General features: G+C 37.9%; 1 protein-coding gene across 2 annotated transcripts in view; it reads left to right on the forward strand.

Moving 5' to 3' along the window:
- Positions 1–13,008: 13,008 nt before the first annotated feature.
- Positions 13,009–23,038, forward strand: part of cacna2d3a (calcium voltage-gated channel auxiliary subunit alpha2delta 3a) — a 179,279-nt gene continuing 169,249 nt past the window's right edge. For both annotated transcript variants that reach the window (XM_088636978.1, XM_088636979.1), the window contains exons 1-2: positions 13,009–13,824; positions 14,774–14,855. In XM_088636978.1, the coding sequence (XP_088493104.1) occupies positions 13,706–13,824; positions 14,774–14,855 (201 nt within the window). In that variant the 5' untranslated portion in view covers positions 13,009–13,705. The remainder of the gene's footprint in view (positions 13,825–14,773; positions 14,856–23,038) is intronic.

The raw sequence follows: 23,038 nt of genomic DNA on the forward strand, positions 1-23,038 counted from the left end.
ATTGTTCTGGACTACTGTAAGTTAGAAAGCCTGATAATTGAATATTAATTCATTCATTTTTAAATGCTTAAATATTCTAGTTCTGATGTTTTTTTTTTCCATTATAGAGAAAGCTGGGACATTGCAATTACAATGATTATTAATGAGAAGTCAGCACATTGAAAATGGGAGTGAAAAAAAAATCATAAATGTTTTTGCAACACCTGTATCTTCAAAGTAACGAATCCTCAAAGACTTGTTACTTGCTAAGAATTTATTTCCTAAATTCTTCCTAAGCTTTAAAAATGACAGAGCTAAGGTGTAGAAAATCTTGTTACTTACAGCCATAGTCTTAAGCTTAAAAAGCAAAGATAACACAATTTAGAAAAAAAAGTCTTCAGAGAGATATTTCGCTCATAAAAAAAAGTTTATTAACTTAAAGATGTTCAAAAGTGTCTGTTTTTTACAGTTGCAAGATTATCGTAGAGCCAGTTTTTGTGCAGTAGGATAGAACAATGATCTCAATCATTTTTCATTACAAATGTGTCAAAAGATAGCTTTTTGTCTGTTTCAGTACATATTTTGGCTTTTATCAGTAAATAGGCATGACAGCTACCCATCACTGAAATGGCACATGTATACAGTACCACCCATCTCATTTCTAACCACTTCTTCCAATTCGAGATCACAATGTGACAGTCCCAGACTCCCACCACCAGAGGGCAACTCAACCTCTGGTGCCTACCTCATCCATTCAGAAGAGGCGTAGATCAAGCAGACGGCATTAACCAACTCCGGTTTGCCTAGTATCTTTACACCACTATGCCTCCCCTCCCCAAGCCTAGGTAAACCCTACTCTTGGTCCAAACTTTGCTCAGCACTGTTTACAACCTCACAAGCTCTTTCCCTCATCCTCCGCTGTTCTTGCTGGTTTTCTGGGTTTTGGCCTGTCTCTTGATCGTGATTTTTGGATCGTGTCTTTAATGCTTTATACATTGTCTCGCCTATAGACCCTGGCCCTGGACCACCCCAACTTTACCGATTTCGTATTTCTTTTTGATCTGTTGCGGTTGCGTCTGCGGACCCTATGCAGAATCCTAGTTTCCAGAGACGTAAACGTTTAGCCGATCCGTGGTCAGAAACCAAGTAGATGAAGAGTACCAAATAGTAGCGCTGAAGGGGTAGAGAGAGAGACATAGTTGTAGGAGAAGCAGGTGTATCACTAAAGTGCCAAATCAGTAACCGGGAGTCGGAGTCAAAAGCCAGGGATCAAAGAGAGTGCGCAGGAACGAGGAGACGGAGTAGTTCGGACAGGAGAAACCCAAAACTGAGCAAGGAGTGGTTTGGGAAGTGGGCTCAAGTAAGGGAGTGAACGTGGGTGTGTTTGATTAAGTGGAGACTGCATGAGAATGTCAGGTGCGTGATTGAAGGCCATTAGACCTTCTGGAGCGAGACGCAGGTGACGCAACACGATCTTGTTACCCGCGTAGGGTCCATTGCTTGCCTGCTGAGCTGGTGACCAGCCTAACACACAGGGGAGCCAGAGCCTATCTTGGCAAGCAATGGGCACAAGGCAGGGGATGCTCCGGCCAGGCCGATTTTCCCAGAAGCCAGTTATCCCCACCAGGATGTCTTTGGACTGTGGGAGCAACCTGGATCACCCAGAGGAAGCCCATGTGAACACGGCAGAACATACAAACTCAACACAACTAACACCACAGGTCTAGAAAGAAGGTCTAGGCAGCAATGCTAACCACTGCACTGCCATACTACTCCCACATGCATATACAGTTGATAAATATTTTATTGCGATTGCCAGGGATGTTTCATTTCAGAATGACAATGTTTTTAGGTGTATAGCAGAGCATTTTCTTTCCAACAGAGTGTTAAAAAATAAGATGGTGCTTGAACCCCCTCGACAGCCTGGAACCACGTCAGCGTTAGAAACTGTTCATTTGCATTATGGCGATGACTTATAGATCAAATGTTACATTTAGATAATTCTGAGGTGCAATTCTCTCTCTTTTTGTTTGTAAATCTTGGATGTTTGAATTTGTACTTGATAGCGGTACTCAATAAGCTCAGAATAGCTCCTCAATAAAGCTGAACTTGGAGACCTACCCTAGTGCTTTTTGTACATGTAATGTTTATTTATGAGCCCACATCAAGTTGGATATGTGGCTTATTTCCGTATTAGTCCATTTCTTCACACTGCACTGATTTCAAATTGATTGCCATGTCAAAATAACAGTAATAAGTTGCAAGTCTCTTCCTCGGTATTAAGCAAAAGAACAGAAGTTTGGGGTCATGTTGTGACCACAGACCCTATCTGAGTCTCTATTTATATCAGTGATTACAGGTACCAGCAGCCCCACAACTATCGGCCTTACCTGGTAAACGATGTGCAGCGCTCCTCAAATTGTGAACTAAGTCATGTGGAAAGCCAATGTGCATACACCTTGTTAAGAGTTTTAGACGAAATCCGGATCCTTCAGTAAGGATAAAAAAAGTGGAGAAACATTTTTTTTTGGAAACTTCTGCCTTATTGTCCATGACAGTGCTCTCTTAAATAGCCAATTAAAAGGGTTTGGTGCAATTCAGAACTCGAACATGTGCAGATGAATTGGTTAATGACGCACAGACGTGCACCAAGAAGCGTTGATCACTATCAAGCGCGCATCGTTCTCCTTTCAATATTATTGCAGTACTTCGGACGGGAGGAGGAAGGGGCGTGACTGCGATAGTGGGGTCACACAATAATCTGTCAATGGAGTGGGCTGTCGGAACCCCTGCTTCTAGTAAAGGATGAGCCAGTGATCTTTCATAACGGCTCAGATGGGGCGGAGGAAGGGAGGGAAGCCGAAACGAATCGCGCAGCGAGTCTGCGAGAAGAGCGATACAGCAAACCCTTGGTATGACGGATTTCTCTTTAATGGACTTCGGATTTAAAAGCTGCTAAAAAAAAAGCTTCAAAAGCTGTAAGAGGAGAATTTGGTCTGTACAACTAAAAAAATCGGACCTTCCCCGAAATAACCTGTAGAACTCTGGAAAATGCACAAATGTCAAGACAACTTTTGTTTAAAATACAACATACTGTAGGCTTAAAAGTCAGGAGTATCAGTGGTGCCCTACACGGGGAAGGTCAATGGATTACGATGGGTGATGCTTATGTTTCCTCCGCTTTAGCGAGTTTTATACAGTATATTTACAACACATCAAACAATAAGCCTGCATATTTAAAGATAAAAAAGGGCACTGGAACAATTGTCGTGGACTGTGTTGATTGCAATTGTTAAAAACAGTAAAACAATCCAATATCATAGTATACACTGTACAATTCTCTGTTTTTAGGGCTGGAAAAAAAACGTCATTCGTGATTAGACGGACACGCTTTCCTCCCTGCTAGTCCCAAAAAAAATTCCTTCCTGCTAGTCCGTTAAACCGAGTGTTTACTGTATTTATACATGGGCAGGTGGAAGTGTGCGACCTTTTCTTGAACTTTTGTTTAAAATTTCATTAAACACATTAAGAAGTCTAAGCTTCAAATTACAGCCTCATCTTGGCACTGGGTTCTTCTGCGCAATCAATAAGGAGAGCTATAGGAATCCACACGAATGGATTGAAGTTGCTAAGAAAAAGCCCGTAGCTTCACCACTGACACGTGAAAATAAACGAGGTCTATCTTGCTGCTTATCAGCACATTACAACTAGCAAAATTTCCGTTTCTTTAAAATATGATCTAATTATTAAACTAATTATTGATTAGCCTTGTAGCACCAGCTTTATTCACTGCACTCTTTCGGTCGGCAGCATTATTTGTTGCTTATGCACATGACGTTCTTGCGAGAGGTGGATTAATTTTATAACCTGTCAATAAGGCAGGTTAATTGGCATGACCTTTAAAATAAAATTGTATGGATTTTTTTTTACAACGTGTTAATCACCTTCTGCTTAATCATCCCAAATCTTTTAAATATGATAACTCCCTTAAAATGTGAGAACCTTCACTTCTTCAGAGTAAGAGAAACAGCACCACAAACTCCGCCGTATCTGGAAGCTCAGTTTGTGAAATTTTTTAATTGTTGGAGAAGGGTTCTGTACACATATAGAAGGTAATTTTAGAAATGAGTGACCATGCTTGATTATTGTTGTTGTGATTTTGGTGGAAGTAAGAGAAACATGCAGGAAACCAGATGACTTTGAAAGAATGCCTCCTCTCACTGTTGGTCAGAATCTTTAAATTCCAAAAACCTTTGCTTTATACAGCATCAAATGCAGCTGCCGTTTAGAAATCTAATTAATTTCCATGAATGAATTAGACAAATTTTCCCTTGTGTGCTTGTCAGTAAAAAAACACACATTTCGTTTTGTCTTTTTACATATAATAGATTCACTACAGATATGCTGCAGAGACCTCATTTCTTTCAAAATTGGTGGTCTGAAGAACATCTACAGTACAATATTTGGCCATAAGGTAAAAGAATTCACTGCTTTTCAAAACTGCCTTATGTTAAGATTTGTAGCTGTATGCTAAAGAAATGATGAGTACATAATTGCCTTAAACAGCAATTAAGCATATAGTAGTAACATGCATTCTGCTCTACAGATTTCCTTTAATGATAGATTAATCTTTATACTCCCAAAAGACGGCCCGAAGCAGTCTTTTTGCACTTGCTGAGTGTGCTATTTTATTTCCCACCAACTGCTATGTAATTACCAGGTCCCGATTTTAAAGTTGTGACACTCTCAGTGTCGCCATACTGATCACACTGGGTGCTTTAAAACATACGGTTTTGTTTTCTTTTCCAAATGAAAAAAGTAGAAAGCCCACAAATAACTATTGACAGTTTTGCAGTGGCAGGACTTGTTAAAAGTAATGGTGTTTCGAGCAGACTTCCCTCCTCCAACCGAATGCATTTTGCTCCGGGAGAAACATTTGATTGGCAGAGGAACATGAAAGGAAGAATTCTAGCATAATGTTTTAAAATTCTATTTTAAAATGTTCAGACAGCTTTAATTTTTTAAAAACCATTTATTTTGAGAGAAATGTACTGTATCAGCTCTACATTAACATAAAAAACATATATGCGCATACTGTGTGACTTAAGTGTATATGAGGTAAGTGTACAGGGTATGGCATAGATAGAAACATACAGTACAGGTGTTACTGTATTTCCAAATATATATCATAAATGAGGGTGAAGCTTTATTGAGCCAGTTGGTCTCGGCAGCAGTCACTTTATCTATGTAAATGCAGAATTAAGAAATACGGTGAATTGGTATTAGGAAAATTAATAGTGTGTTGATTATCAGTGGTATGTCTGGAGACAGGCAGCTCAACAAATGTGAAAGTGGAATTATTCATTGAATAATTTTACCACCACATACTCTAATGGGATTTGTACTGTCAGATGCAATTTATGCCATTCTGAACACTAAAGGCTGCTGTGCACGTCTGAAATTCCTGTTCCCTCTTCAGATGTTAACATGAGCCCATTCGTGTACGACAGTAACTGGCACGTTCTCAGATTCTGGTTATGCATGTAATACTGTATGCTTATGTGCTCTGTTGCCTTATATGACCTCATGGTTTACAGTTTATATCAGAACATATGTTAATTAAATGCAGTTTTGTAATACTGTATATATAATTTAAGGTGAAGAAAATTAATATTACTCGTCTATAAGACCATTTTTGGTTGCAAAAGTATACCTGTTCCTAGTGATTTTTAATACTGCATGTAGTCGAGGATTTAAAAGCAGCGACATTTAGGTAAAAAAGTCCTGGGTATTGTCAGTTTTGACAGATTTTTAGTATAGGGATACTTTAGTTAAGAGGGCCAGGTATTTGAGTTTAAATCTCCTGCATGCAGTGCTGCCCTAAATCAAGGTGCAGATAGACCTCTGTTTCAGCAAAGCAATTGCTGTAAATTCCAGCTGTATAGCACTTCACTAATGGACCTGAGTCAGTGGAAGAGCATTCACAACCTTTTCAATGCCTGGCTTTTTTTAGAGCAATTTTTCTTTGACATATGACTCCCCCTGATGGCCAGCTTGACTCACAGTATACCGGTCTGAACAGCTGTATTGTAGTGACAAGCAGAGCAGTCCAAACAGACTGTACAGGTTTTAAACTGAAGGCCAGATGTGTCACCCCCCATAAGAATAAGTATTTTTTATTGTTCGTATTAATTATCATTATTATTGTTAGGCAATAAATTAAAAAAAAAAAACACTGAATACATCTGACTTGTTTCAGCCACAGACATTCTCAAAAGTAGAAATTGAGCTACTGCACATCCTAAAAAAACTGTGTACTGCACTAATACCTTGAAAATGTATGTCAACATGGCCATTTAAGTAGCATTGTTAGAGAGCCCCTAGAGGTTCAGTTTAGGACCTACAGTAAGTCATTTCAAATCCTCTAAAATCATCAAGATGTGATCTTGACTTTGATGATCTCTTTTGCTCTTAATGTTGGGCCTCTTTGGGTCTGGGAGGGGTAATGTAACCTCACAAACTAAGCAATTCTGCCAAATATATAACAATGTTATTACATATAATTTATTACACATACTGTACAGTACAGTAGAGGTATAAACAGTAGAACAAAAGAAGGTCAGTGATATTAAGTAAATACATGACTTGATCAGTATCCTAAGCTGGTATGAAATCAGTTTTAATGTCGCTAGAGATCATGATTGAAAGTACATACAATTATCTGAATGATTTGAGAGGCAAATATATATATAGCATGTACCAGTAAAGCTATTTTGTCACCTTTTAACATCTGTGTCAGTATCAGATCTATAACATTGCCAGTGGGGAATATCCATAAATAAAACATGTCCACTTTTTTGACAAGGCTGTGCTGTAATCTGCCAAGTGCATTGTAATTATTTCTAGTTAATTATCACAGTAGTGCACTTACATTTCTGAAGGGAGAACATTTATATTCACTGTTGAAGAGAGAAAATATATAGTCCTTTTGATGACACAGGCTTCCCATGTTAATATGCTGCAAAAAGGAAGACTACCTTCTTTGCTGCCTGAAACAGGAGCAGCACAAGGCCTTGAGTGACAATTGTATGCTGTGCTTGCTCTTAACATCTGAGCTCACACACTATCCCCTACCCCCTAAAGCCTGCGTTTGTGATGATTGTTTTAAATTTACCGTGTAATTATAACCTGCTCTGAGACTCAAAGTGCAGCTTGGCAATAAAAATAGTTCTATATCCAATCATGGATTCTTGCCATTAAGTTCTTGTTATGCAAGACAAACACAAGCTCCTTTCTGTGGTAACTTTTTAGTATGCCTTTTCTTGAAAATCAAAGAAAGCTTCCTGATAAACTGCTAAACTTTCTTGCTCTTATAATATGTGACTAATTGTTAGTAGATAGAAATTATTATTTGCCCATTTTGGCATTAAATTATGACTGTATATAAAAAAGTGAGTGAAATGCAATAGTGAATTCTGTTTTCCAAATACTGTTTAGAGAGATACCACTTTATTGATCGCAAAGGGAAATTGAGGTGTTACAGCAGCCCAGCCCAAGACAAGCGAAAACAGACATCAGAATAGACTAGAAATTAAGATAAAATAAGGACGGCAATACAAAATAAAATATATACAGTTAGGTGTGTGCAAAATATGCTCATAATCACTGTAAAATGGATTTTGGCATGTTCCTTAAACCAAAAAGAATGAGTGGGAAACAGTCAAGACCACTGATAGAACCTCTTGCATTTGAATGAGATTCAATAATGTTTGGTTACAACTTTTGATCCGACCGACTCAGTTTTGGGATACAATTACCTCTCGGGGCCCCGCGCCAGGCCCTAGGGAGTTTAAGAAAAAAAGAAATTAAGATTGGAGAAAAAAAAAACACTCGTCCTAAACCTGACTTGGGCCCCAAAATCCATCTTTGAGCTTAAAAATTGTCTACGTAGTGTGTGAATGCTAACCCTAACCCTACCTGGGGTGTCAACTGAGAATGTCCACTATCTTCTGTATATATATTCTCTTAACTGATTAATTTCTGAATTCTCATACCTTATGGAAGGAATAAAGAGATGAACAGAAAAGAATAGACTTGTATATCTTGCTACAGTATATACATATATTCCACATCGACTCAATCAGAATTTACTACTACTTTAAAGTTCATTTTGCCTGATTTTTTTTGTAGTCGGAAGACAGATCAGGTATGAGACAAGGACACATATACAGTATACTGTAAAGTCAGAGATACCTGTATTCAGTGCGTTTGCAGTGTTGGCAGACCAAAAACAGAAGGTTGGTAGGCAGTGTAGGTTTTAAGTATCGTATAAGTACAGTGGGAGGATCTCAAAATTCCCAACATTGTCATCAGTCATTGCCATTGTCATCACGCTGCTTCACAGACAGAAAAGAACAAGAATCCAGCCAAAACACCTGCAAGACACCGATCACTCACACTGGGGTATCTGACTTGACACACCCTGTCGACCTTAACACTTCCTTTTCAGTTTTTTCACAATTGAGTTGAAAACTTCAAATGGTGGGCGCTCCTCTCTACACCAGGTGAGGCCGTGTGATGTTTACAGTCCATGCATGCACTTCAAAAAAATGATAACATCCTGTGACTTCTCCCAAACACCATACCTTTATGAACTATAGCTTTTGAATGTCCTGTACATCTGTTCAGATGGCTACTCCAGTTGACAAACCTTTCCCACCAGTAGTTCCCCCCATGTGACACTCCACTTCTCTGATTAATTTAGGGATTCTGCTATTTACAAAGATATGAGTCTTTGCAAATGTGTCTTCTGTCCTCCACCTAGCCACTTTCCCAATTCAGGGTCAGGGGGAGCTGGGGCCTGTCTTGGCAAGCGACAGGCACATGGGAGCCTACACCCTGGAGGGGACGCCCGTCAATCGCGGGACAGATAGACACCAACACAGACAAGCACACAGTCACACCTAGGACCAATTTCCCCAAAAGCCGTTTAACGTCCCAGTATGTTTTTGGACTGTGGGAGGAAACCAGAGCACCCACAGCAAAACCATGTGAATACAAGGAGAACTTACAAACTCCACAGAGATACTGTAGTACTCCAGGAATTGAACCCAGGGCCCCAGCGCTGTGAGGGAGCAGTTCTGACCACGGCACCACTGTGCCCCCTGCCTTTTGTCATTACACTCAATAATTCCAGCATTAGCCCTTTATTCTTCCATTACTGGAGATAAATAACATTTAAATGGTCTCTTGGAGACACTTGCCTGTTTCTCCCTTTTCAAGGAAAAGAGGAACATGCTGCATCTCTGTTCAGTTGTGTAGGTGGTAAGCATGCATCTGAAGGCAACACCCTACTGTACATGGTACTAAAAGCCAATTATATTTTCGTGTGGAGTAATTCACGTTATCTACATACAGTACATTCTTCTGTGGTGAAGCTGCAAACAGAGGAGTCTTACAAATGTGTAAGCCTTAAAGATACTCTCACTAGCCTTTGCCTTGAACTAGAATCCGAATACAAATTGAATTCCTAAGTGAAATTAATGAGTGGGAGTGGATTAAACCACTACACTGAAGCGCTGACATAATCAAGCACTCTTGCATACAGATGGATTGTAGTGTTTGTCAGATGCATCTGAGGTAGAGAAATAAAGGAGAATACTGACATAATGTAAGATATGGACAATACACTGTACACAAGTACTGCACCATCGGCATTCTACTCTGGGTCTGAACAATCTGGCCTCATTAGTGCTCCCCTTTAATTCAGTTGTTGAAGCATTTTCTCACTCCTCTACCTGATCTGCTGTGTAGTGGGGCAGCTCGTGCAGAATAAATGCTGTGTGTCACACAGGTGGGTGATGGATGACGTGGGTTATTATTATTATTATTGATATTCTCCTTAATGTTAAGAATCCTTAAGGATCCTGTAGTGAAAACTGCTATACAGTATATAAATTAAATTAATTATTAATCAACACAGACAAATATACAATAGAATTATTATAGTCATCATCATTAATAGCAGTCATCCTAACTTACATTTTATTTTAGTGTTCAAGAGTTTCTTTTTCATCAGATTTAATACCGTAAAGATATATGTTGTTTTTACACTGATAACGTGGGTTAATTTTCTTTTTCTTCGTGCATTTACTGAAATGGCCATTTGGCAGAAAGGACAGCCTTAAAGATAGGTTCTGCCGAGAAATTACGGCATTATATTCTCAGCATGTCTCTTTAAATGCTTGGAAAGGCAGGTTAGTGAAGCATGAGACACGAACACCTAGTCACACTGTCTGGATCTGGAGTGTTGGGCTGAGGAACAATAATACATCGTAGGTGTACAGTCATCATAAACCTTCTGCCAAAAATGGCGTCAGATTATTAGCATCTGGGGGTTCTTTTTGCGAGTAAAATCAGGTATTGATAGGAAGGACAGATCCCAGCTGTCCACACAGCATCATCTGTGTGTAAAAGACACTGCTTCAGACTAAGCCAGCTATGAATTATCACTCTTCGTGAATGCCGCCTTTCCTCCTATCCTCCATATGAAAAAGAGACGGGTTAACTGTCCGCGCCATCTTTGATGAAAATATGGTTAATCTAGAAGGGTCTATTAATGATGGGTTTTAGGGACATCGGCAGGATGAACTGCAACTAATCCCATGGGTCAGGTGTGACATTAAAAGGCGATGTGTACTCCAATAAAAACAGAAATAAACCCCGAGGGCTTTATCTGCCACCTTTTCAACGTAGCACTGAAATAACTTGAATAAACCACATGGAAAAAATGAAAATTTATAAAGATGACGCCTAATAAAAGCCATCATTAAAATGTAATAAATGAAGAGTGCCGCAATCTGTGATCAGAGATCTGATTCCCGACCGTGGCAGCTGCCTCTCTGTTGATTGAAAGATCTAATTAAAATACTAGACTATGCATAAAAAAACTAATAAAAGTATGATGTTTCCAACATATCTTTAAAAACGGAAGATTTTTTGTACATCCCTGCAGGTGCTCTGGTTTCCTCCCACAGTCCAACCACATTCTGGTAGAGTAACTGGCTTCTGGTAAAAGAGGCCCTGGTGTGAGTGCACGTGTGCCTGTCACCTCTGTGATGGACGAGCGTCCCATCCAGGGTGTATCTTGCCTTGCGCCTGTTGCTGGGATAGACTCCAGCTACCCTGCGACTCTGAACTGGATAAAAGGATTAGAACATGGATGGGTGGGTTCTTGAACATTATGTTGAAATACATATAAATTAAATAATGTGTTTACAGGATCTTTTAAAACACAAGACAGATGTTGGGGCTGATGGAAAGCAGAGACTTGTACATAGAACATTGTTTATTATTGTGGTAACAGTAGTAGTCAATAAATCTATGGACTGTCCTGTAGAAAACTGTAACTAAAAAGTCCTTTTTTGGGGGGAGGGAGAGATACATCGGGACATTTAACAGTTTGGAAAGTTAAGTGCATTTGAAAAACAACCTGTGGGGTCTAACGAAATCTCAGTATTATATACTGTATAACACATCCAGGATACAGCCGGCCGCTGCTGCCTCTCCGTGTGCTGTAGTACTGTACATTATTTGTAAGGTTACCAACATGCCTGGAAGCGACATTTTAAATACTTTCTTGTGCGGCTGGGTTGTAACCAGAGGACACTCTATCTGTATTTTAAAGGGCGAACAGTCTTGGTTGGATTGACAAAATCCATTTTCCACCCCACGTGTTCTCTCTCTCATACTTAAAAGGACAAGAACATTTTCGAAGCAAATGTTGCATGAGGAGGCATTAGAGCGATGCGCCCTACTGTAGCCCTTCTGACTGCTCAACACGCACAAACCAGTTACCGACGAACTGTACACAGTACTGTGTGAGACACATGATGTGTACCGTATTCTTGTTTTCCAAATACTATTTTTGAGCCTGGTAATTTTTCAAAAGTTCAGATTTTGTCATTAAAAAGCCCCGATTCGCTGATTGTGGGTCAAAAAAAAATGTAAATTGTCCCTCTATCATGAGTTTTCAAGTTAACTGATCTTTGTTACATCAGATAGAACATTGCTACAGTATGTTAATTGACGAATAACCGAAAACATTCACTATAAAGACCCACGAATAAAAAAGACCCGAGGTTTAAATGTCGCACACTGGCAAAAAACAAAACAAAAACGCCTCTGCGCGTTTGTACTTCAGTTTCGACTAAACTGGCTGCGACTCGACGCGACCTTTTCCAGTTTCAGAAACAGCAGGCACTGCAGTGAAACAGCAAACAGAAAACAACACAGCCTCTAATTGTGTGACGGGGGAAAGGGGGTCAGAACAACGAGCCTGCCAGTGAGAATATTCCCAAATGACTTTCCAGCGCTCTACCAGATAGCGTCGCGATCCTTTCCTGTATATAAATATAGCTCCTGTACAGTATGTGTACATTATCTCCAGACTTTACCAAGGGGTTCCCACACAGGCACAAAATTAATAATTTATTCACAGGCTTGAGTCACTTAGCCCGCATTGATTTACTTATGGTGCACTTCCTTTCATTCACAAAGCGTTTTAAAGCGAATAGTTCAGAAACAGCTCGCTTGCTCCAGTACACCAAAAAACGGGCGGTCAGTTAAAAGAAAACTGGAGCATCTTGTTTTTTTTTTGGTTCATCTTCACACTGACCTTTTGGAAGACAGGGCTAACATTTATTTAATGGAAGACGGGGTTTTAGCGGTCAAAACGAGTTTCTGTACAAGGCGCAGCCCGGTATATCCGTTTTCCTCCTTTCAAAATTGCCTGACTTCACCTCGTAGTTTGCTTAAGCGGTGTAACTCTTGTCTGTCATGCGGCGCTGCATTGAATGAACTGGGACTCCAGAGCTGTGGGGTGGGTGTACACTCTCCTGTGAAGCAGCCACGTTAAACACTGCCCACTTGACAGCCTTCCAGCAAAACGGATTTCATCACATGCATTCTGGAGGGGGAAATTATCTGACTTTTTTTTATATTTTTGTAGTTGGCTCGCTGTGTTCCTCTCTCTCTCTCTCTTTCTCTCTCTACCTCTCTCCTGTCTTTTCTCTCTTCCTGGCTTCCGTCAGCACTTTTCTATGAATACCCTGCTTCAGTGAACCTGCACAACTGCATGACTTGATCTAACGTGAAGGCTGAAGGGGGGCTATTATAAGTATAATCGCGAACATACAAAAAAAAAAAACAGAGAACCTACGGCTTCTTCTTTGTCCCAGTCAGAAATCTTTCCGTAAATTGCAACAGACAAAAAAAAAAGAAGAAGATTTCGTCGCAGGACTCGATAGGTCTGCGCTCCCTGCCTCCCTTCGCATCTCCCTCCCTCTCACTACCTTACTCTCTTGCAGAGAAAGGGCACTTTGGAGAAGCACTAGGTCACCCCTGCTAGTCTATCGGACTTTGCTTACTGTGGAGTCGCAAGCAACTATACCCCGAAGTGTCTGGGCGAAACCATTCCTTCCATCTTAAGACCGCACAAGTCAGGGAGCGAAGACGCCACGCTGGGAAAAGCCGTTGCATCCGTTTCTAATTTTGTTGACAGAGCGTCGGGACCTATTAAGTCTAAAATATGAATTGGAAACCGTGATTCTTTCATTCGGCGCCTCGTTCCTCCTTCTCCATCCAGGATAACAGGGCTCTTCCCTCTTGTACAGAAGCGGCTGTGCACTAACCCTAGAACTGGTTGCGGACAGTAACAGGAGGAAAGATGCTGTGGAATCTGAACAATTCGCGTGTGTTCTGTGGCTTCTCATTTCTGCTGTGGATAACACTTAGCATGACAGTCGTTAGTGTGGTTGAGTCCCACCAGGGTATTCCTCTATCTGTGTAAGTGTTGAATAGTTCTTTTTATGCAAACTACAAAACTATTGCATTGCAATAATTGCACGGGGCGTGCATCTGCGTCTGTAGCCCGGCTACAAGCTTTTATAGACGGCCGGTTATAAAACAGAACAAACTTTTCTAGAGCTACGGAATAATACATACTGTATTATGGCTTGAAATGCAGAGAGGGGGGGAAAATGTCTTATAGCCTAAAACTGGGGACGGTTGATTTTATATTATGTGAAACGAGGAAACTCGGGCCCTATTTGCAACGGAAAGAAACACTAGGTTTTAATAACATATTCCACTGTTGCACATTTTTTTAAAATTGTGAAAATTGACGTTGCTAATTGTGCAACCATTTATTTACTAATAGCGTGCCCCTTTTGGACACTCAATTCGAAATTTTATTTACCTTTTCCCTGAGTGGCATGAGTAAAACTTTTGTTGCCTAGCGACGAAGTTGTCGGCTGCAGCATCACTACAATTCTGTACCGCTCAACGCCGTTCCTGTATAAGAAGTCATGAGGTAGCATTTAAAAATTAAATTCACTTTAAAACTGTTGTCTTTTCAACAGCGTTTGCACTGTTGAAAAGCCTAGTGTTGTAACAAGGCTTTGCAGTTTAAAATAAAGGGGCTTCAACCTTTAATATATAGAAAACTGAAAGAAAATGTATTGTCAGCGTTCTTTGACAGTATTTAGCATATTGACTCACGGGTCGGGTCCCTACAACCTGCAGAGCTGTATTGGGAGGTGAGTAAAGATCATGCAAAATAAATGGATGTAGTGGGAACAGTATCTCCTCACCTTTGTGTTCAGGTGATATGATATGCGAATTCAGTCATTTCTCATACGTGGTATCCAGTAAGACTTTGTGAGATGTGAGATAAAATAATGCTATTTTATATTTTATTGTAGACTGATTTTTTATTATTATTTTTTATTTCCAGTGTGAAGTTATGGGCCTCTGCATTCGGAGGTGAAATCAAGTCCATTTCAGCCAAGTACTCAGGTTCACAGTTGCTTCAAAAGGTATTTCTTTTTGTTCAAACATGCAAGTCTTTTTTTTTAGCACATCTGTTTGATGATTGTTTTCCAGTTTAAAGAAAGTCAACTTCCAGAATTCAGAATTACAAGCAGTGTTTACAGCAGTGTTTGTTTTTCTTTTGTGTTAAGCTGCACAAACATAATTTAGTATCTTGGAGGCTCAAGGGCAGTTGCTGCTGATTGTGTGATTTTACGAACAGGTTTTAAAACAAAGATTAGTCCTTAGCACTGCAGTATTGTCCAGTTATGCATGTGTACCGTATCAAAGGGTGCCTCAATGTTTTTTTTTGTTTTCCTTTTTTGGGTAATATAAATTTATGGACTCCGTGGACATTGCATTGCATTTAAAATAGGTTATTGAAGCGACATACTTTAAAACTATTCATTTAGGAGAGTGAAGGGGGTGGAGATGGTTGTAATTTTTTATCCTCTCTAGTCTTATAGATGTGTTCCATGATTAAACCACCAGGTGGCTTAATTGGTAAGTAGCTAAATTGGCCATAGATTTTCCTGCCATTTACAATGTTACTTCTGTATGCATGACTGTACAGTAGCTATAAATGCACCTTGATTTAAACAACGTGCCACAGCCCATACAATCAAAGATTCCTTAGAGTATTTACTGCATTGTATACTTGCTAAGAATTTATTGTTTTTTTCAGAACAGTATTGTTATATAAACATAATGCTTAAGCCGTGCAAACATGGCAATTTCAAAACAAAAAAAAATGAGGAGGGTCTTACAAAAATACAAAAGCTAATGAGCCCCTTAATTCGATTATTTAAACAGATTCTGGGGAAAAAAAGCATGCCTTGTTGTATATATTGATCTTCAAAAATGTTTGTTTTGATAAGAATATGAAAGAAACAAAAATGAATATCTGGGAATTCTAAGAAATGGGTGCTAACAAAGTATGTTAGGTTTATTGCCTAAAATAGGTAATTAATATTAAAAGATGGCTAACAATTTCCTGTTGAAGATGCCACATTCTTCCTCTATCACAATATATCTACATACACATTTTTGTAAATATCAGGTTGTACTGTAGCAGGCCTAGGCAAGCAGCTTGCCACACGGAGTAGCTATAGAACATATATTTTTGCTTTCGCTGGCAAAATGCCTGTATTACTTGCAGCCAAAACTATGGAACTTGAAATGTTCGAATTAGTCAATTGAAATAAGCAAAACTGTGACGTAAAAAAAAAATCTTTGCAATTTCTTTCAAATCTTCGTGGGGTTTTCAGTTTAATATGCATTTTATTACTGGTCTGTAAAGAAGTAGATAAAACATATAACGGATACAGAGTCTAACGTTTCATTTCAAATGGTTGATAACAGCATACTGTATGACATACAGTATAGTATCTTGCTGACATGTGGATGGTAGAAGAGAAGAAATACTATAGTATTGTGTAGCATCTCTGCAGTTCCACAATCCCATTATTCCCCAGTCATTTGGAACCTGTGCTAGGATGTATTACATCATTACAGATAAGAGGAATGACTGTGGTTATCTTCCCTTTTCAGCTGCACAGCTGGGTATTGCGCCGGTGTTCTCTGCGCAGACTTAGAAAAATAGGACTGAGTCTATTAAATTCAAATAAGGATTGAGAAGTGATTCTAAAAGCCTTGATCAGAAAGTAAATCTTTTCTCAGCAAATTATATAACCTAAAACACGACCCTTGCTTGCTTGCCTAAACATTAGCACTGCAGAAATACCGACTGATATTATTTCCAGGAAGAAGCTAAATACATTATTAAAACAGGTAGTGGTCAGCATATAAACACACATGAAAGCTAATAAAATGCAGTTAATATGCAAAAAATATGCAGAAAATTCCATCATGAACAGGCTCTAAGTATCAGTTGCTCATGTGTGCTTTCATGAGTAAGACTATTCAATTAAGGTCAGGTATAATTCATTTTTGTTGTAGAATAAATTTAATGTCAAAAGGCCATTGATAATATTCAAAATGCGTTTTTCGTAATTCAGTTGCAGAACAAACTTTTTAGATGACCTTTAATCTGGCAGAAATATTTTAGTGGGCTGCGATGGCAATGGCAGGGTTGTGAGCATTAATGATGATGGATCCCTTATGACCAAATTTTATAATGGCCAAAATATAAATTAAGAAAGGCCAGAAAAGTGTGGCACTTCTGTTTCTCCTTGAGAGTACTTTGTTGTTCAGATGCAATTGAAAACTCGGTTTGTGAAATCTGTTTTTGACAATTATCCTTTCTCAACGACATAAATGATATAAATGATAATACATATATTCATTTTAAATTTATTTTTCTATTTAACATTTCTAGTTATAATATATTATTCCATTTAATGTTTTATTGTTTTTAGGAATTGCAAAGATTTTTTTTTAAAAATAAGGATCTCGAGAAATCCACATTCCACACATCCCTAGTCTTTTAAATGTACTAATAACAGATAAATAGTAAATATTGCTGCAGTGCTTGTAAAAAGGCAGCTGGTGCAATTGATCAGTTTAACCTGTGCTATAACTGTTGTAAATAAATAATGGCATTTTAAAGACAGATTATATATTTCTCTTGATTAAAAGCTAGGATCATCAAAGGCTAAGTACAGCAAATGCAAATGTATTTCTGTTGAAAATATCTTTTCTAAATCGGAATGAATTGAGATGTACTGTAGCAATATTCGGTCTCCTTTTTGAGAACATATTTACACTGCTGTGTTACACAAATTATTACTCCAAAGACTATGATTGTAATTCATTGCATGATTTCCTCAGGTAATTAATGTTACCAGTGATTGAAAAAGCTCCCACCTTCAAGAAAGTGATTATCTTACTTAATTTTTTAACTGCTGTTTGCCAACCTCAACCTATCCAAATCTGCTCTAAGGCTTTACTGTTTACTGTACAGCAAGGTTACTGTTAGGAAAGGAAGGAAAGGCTGCTTTGATAGCGTGGATAATTCCCAGAATTTTTCCAGCTGTCACAAAGATTTGGCACCATAAAAGAAACTGTCAGCCTCCTGCTGAATGCACTTTCTTGCTCCACAGAGTGGTTGGCAAAATCATTTGTGGTAACTGCTGTTCCTCTGATAGAATTTAAATATAAATTAGCTCGCTTGCATAGCCTCACCAGGTCATTTTCAGGTAGATATGTGACAAATGTACATTGTCTTCTTTCCTGGACCCTTAGTCTTCTGTGTCTTGAAGATTGTAAGCGGATTTGACTCGAACATGCAGAGGGTAGCACAGTGTGGTATCACAGTGGAATTAGGGATTTTGAGTTCTTTGCCTCAGTTTAATGTCTGCTTGAAAATCTTGGCCACAATAATCACTTTGCGTTTTAAAATGCATGTTCTACAATCTATGCTCTTTGACATTAAAATGTTAGAAAATAAAGGGGCTTTCAAATCTCGTTGATGTAGTGTGTCCAGCAGATAACAGTGCAGTTCCTTCATCACTGTTCAGTCACAGTTTATAACTGGTCCTTTTTGAGTTCTGTGGATATTATTGTGATTGAAAAGTCATAAAATTAGGAAGTGGAACAGTTACTGTGTTTGTAATGTTATTCAAAATGTACATTTCTCCAATTGTTTTATTATATTTAAAAATATATATATTTAAAGTTGTATAAGTTAAAACATGTTATGTTCATAATCACAAAAATATTTATTTCCTTCATTAGGAAGCACACCTCTGTGTTTTGCCTTCCTGTCTCAGTGTAGAAGAAATTGTTTTGCTCAATGTTTCATGATAATCCAACTTTTAATGCCATGGAAAAGAAAAATTTGAGAAATTATTTCTTAATGTATGACTTTAAGGAATCTTAATGAAAGAAGAGGAATATGTTTCTAGGAAAGTAGAATGATGTGGGTATTTTCATGTATGTACATTTTTACATACATTTTTATGACTGTACATTAAAATTAAATACCTTAATCGGCAAGGAAGAAAATCAAGATTTTACTTGAGGCTGCAATATATATATACAGTACAGTATGTGGTTAGTTCATAAATTCCTAGGATAATTGATAATCATATTCTGTATTGTGAAAATGCTCATACAGTGACAAGAACAGTTTCCAGATACATTTTTAAGAGAATTGAATGTCCTTTTCTGCAGAGTAACTCAGTGTTTCAGGCTTACTGTTACTGGTGTGTGCCCCTGAGTGGAATTAAATTTAATTATTCTGTTGATTTCCTTGCAATAAGTAATGGTGATAAAAACACGGCATTCGTTCACAGGAGTTCTCAAAACATCAGTCTGTCTTTTTCGTGTGCATGTGTCTGTCACATGGCATTCCTGAAAAGCTAAGAAGGACAAGCTTATTCCAAGCTTGAGGGAACTTGGGTGCTGTTTTGCTTGAAATAATGTTACTGAACGAGTTTGATTTAGAAACATCTGAAATTGAATAGTAGCCTTTAGTAACAGCAATTTAACAGCAAATGAGAACCTGAACCTGAAAAACATTTTGCCACTTCAAGTAAAATAAAATGTTATAATCTAAACAATAAATTGTTATAGAAACAATATATTGTTATAATATATTACTTACTGTATAATATATTGTATTATTGAAATATATATTTGCTTTCAAATATTACCTGTGACTACTCCAGAGCTTTCCGAGACTGCCTGCTGTAAATTCAAAGTAGCTCTGAATCGCCCTTCTCAATGGAGGTCTTAATGGTTTCAGGGCAAGTCACCATAGATAAAGGAGTGAGATAAATTAAATAACAATAACAGTAATAAGTTCATTTATTGTGGTTATTCATTGCTGCATTGAAGAGGGCTACTGTTACTGACTACATTAAAAACGATTTAAGGGTCATTAAAACAATCTAGTTTTCCAAGCCTGAAGAAGAAAGGACTCTGCCTTCTTTAAAGTAACCTTGAATATCAAGGCCTTTGGTTCAGTATTTTTGAAATAAGATTGATAAACAGTGTCTTGTGTCGCAATTTAAGAGCCGGATAAAGTAACAGATTCTTATGTAACGGACTATGTGTTTAAGAATAAGTTCTGTTTGTGAACTGTTAATGATTAAGTCTCAATTTTCAGTGTACAATTATACATTAATTATACAACAGCTGTTCACTCTATTTGCAGTAAATAGAACCAAAAATAAGTGGTAGTTCTTGTATTGAAAAACAGATACGACGCAATTCATAATGGACCTGCCGTGAACTGTAACTTGGATACATCTCCTCAGCTGGCCAAATATTGTTATTTTCAGATATAGAATACAGGCTGTAAAGTGTTTAATGAGGCGAATGACTTACGTGTGTGTGATGTTGGCAGCATTCAGGAAATGGTACATGTATGAGCAGAGCTTTCTCACTGATAACGGAGAAATAGGGAGCCATATTTCACAGTTTGTGGTACTGCTCTCTATCCTCCCCTTCCCCCTCAAGGTTGTATTAAAAAGTCACTTCCTCTATGTATTGGAAAATTCTAGCATTTCAAGGTTAAATGTACAAGCCTCTATGCAGATGCTCCAAAGGTAGACTGATCCTTGAATAGATACAGACATTTAGAAGCTGGGATTATGGTGATGAACCTAAGGCTTCCACTGATCAATAATTGCTATTTCCAGGCCTTAATGCAAATATTCTCAGTTTAAAATGCAAAGGTAATCACATATCCACACCTTATGCAATGCAATTAAGTGTCAATATATTTTATAAGAGAAAAAAAATACAATATATACATTATAATTCGTATAATTGAAGCTATAAATGGACCAATGGTCGAATAAAGTGCAAAATGCATTTGTGGAATTTGAATCTTAAACATAATTCTCTTCATATTACAAACATTTTTTTAAATTATTACATTCAATTGAGTTATTATTCTTAAAGAATTAAAGTGGAACAAAGAACATACTGTATTTCACACCGCATTCAAAAATTAAAATACACGTTTATTTGAGCAAATTGACATATAAGTACAACTAATATACAGAATGTGTTTAAAATGCTTTATTCTGTTGTTTTAGGTGTAATTCAGGTAGAATACATTAGAAATATTTCACTTTTGAGCAAAAAAGGTAACTGGATTCTTGTTATTCCACACTAATATTAATTGTCTCTAGTATGATGCTTTTCTGCTCTTCTTTAGCTACGATCCTGTTAAAAATTAAGAAAGTTCTAAAGATAAAAGCTGTCAAGATTATCTTTTGGAATGACACTTTGTTGCCACTGTTTTAGTATATAAGTTTTATAGTATACCTGTATATGGTTTTGTGTGAGCATTAATTTTGTGTATCAGTAATATAACATAACAGGAAACAGATATTTTTGTTTAGCTACTTCTGTTTTTGTGCTTACATATAAATTCATATTTTGTTTTACATAACTAATTCTGCCATCAAGTAGAGGTTGATTACATGCTGTAAAAAACAAAAGACAGAAACTTGTATATTTTGGTCGTGGAGCCTCTCCAGGTGTGTTAAGCAGGGAGGGTGAGTGCTCTGGCAAGGAAATGAAAGAAAGAAAACCTGAGAGTGCAGATGTACAAGACCGATCTGGCCATTTCAAGACCACACAAACGGCAAGACCACACAAGCAGCATCATGCTTGTCCATCCTTGACTCACTTACTGCTTCTCGTGCAGAAAGTGTACTGCCGCTGACGTCATTGAAACAGGAAGGAGACGGGCTGACGGTTTCAGGGAACATGTCAAAGCAGTGAGGATCAAACGTCTCTCCAAGCCGATAGTTTCCTGTGTTACCTCTCCTGCCCGTGATTACACTGACCTTTTCTGCCTGCATCCTCTCACAGAGGTTCAAGACAAGACGTCAAAAACCTAGATTATGCTTCAACTTGATTTCCACATTCCCCAGCTCTCAACGTTGACTAATCTCATAGTAATCATTCTATGCATTTACAGAATGCTGCCTTCCACAATTTGTATCCCAAATTTCCATCGTTTTAACCTGCTTTTCAGATTCCCTATCCATTCTAGTCCTTTCTTTTGTCTTCCATATCATGCCGGTTTGCTTCCTCTCTCCCCTGTACACCTGGAGAAGACTCCATGGAATTGATGTCTATTTTCTTCTTTAGTAATATTTATTTTTCAGTTACATTTTTAATTGTTCATTTGCTGTTTGCTGTTTGAAGCAGGTCCCCACTCTCTAACATCTTTAAAAAAAATCTTCTCCCACTGCAATCTTAAATAACTTATTATCACCGTGAAGCTTAAGTTTGCCTAATTTTATAGCTTTAATTTTAATTTTATAGTTTTAATTTCTAAATTTATTTTATAGTCAAAACAGTATGTTCCCAAAAGTCGATATCTTATATTTCTTATCAGTGTAGAAGTACACATTATTCTAATAAAATCAATGGGATATATATGAGCAACTTACCGTACCGTATATTTCGGGGCATGACAGTTGAACCAACTGAAATTCTTCATTAGCACCATGAGAAGAAAATGCCCCCTAAGTTCCTTCCTCAGTGGAAGTGTACCACCGTAAAGTAATTGCATTTTTATAATCACTTAGGAAGGGGAAAGAAACCGATTCTCTCACGTGTCGACAGCATGGAAATACTTCAAAACTGCTCATAGTAGAAGAGATAATTCAGCTCTGCTGGATGCAGACAGTCGATGGCTTCCAGCCACTGCAAACAGCTTTTATTTTAGCCTCCTACCAGTTCACGTTATCAGTGGAAGTTTCTATTACCTTTGCACGATGAAATGACACATGCTAAAAAATTGAAGCTTTAAAGGGAAATTGTCAAAATCAATATTCACTTTGTTTGTAGTGAGCTTGTGGGCATCATAAACTTAGAAGCCTACCATTTTTCTGATGCATTATAACTTGTCCACCGCAGTACTATCAGTTATTCTTCTTAGTGCCAGAGGCTCATGTTCATGGCTTTATCAATAGTTTTGTTGAGAATTAAAGGAACAGTGCATTAATACTTTAGAGACAGTTTGTTGCTTCTAGATGGATCAAAACTCCACACGGCCTAGAGACAAAGTTGTGAGCTTATTGAATGAAAGAGCAATGAAATTGGATCTGAAAGGACCTTTGCCCTTTTTGTTCTGTACTGTTGCATTTCAGATATGGTGAAAATGAAGTGTGTGAGAGCATTAAATCAGCATTCTGTGAAATGAGAAAAAATAAAAAGGAATAAAAATGATAAATTTTATATTGTCATATCTGGTGTCAAA

This window comes from Lepisosteus platostomus, chromosome 6 (genome assembly GCF_059453375.1).
Source record: "Lepisosteus platostomus isolate fLepPlt1 chromosome 6, fLepPlt1.hap1, whole genome shotgun sequence".
Classification (NCBI taxonomy): Eukaryota; Metazoa; Chordata; class Actinopteri; order Semionotiformes; family Lepisosteidae; genus Lepisosteus; species Lepisosteus platostomus.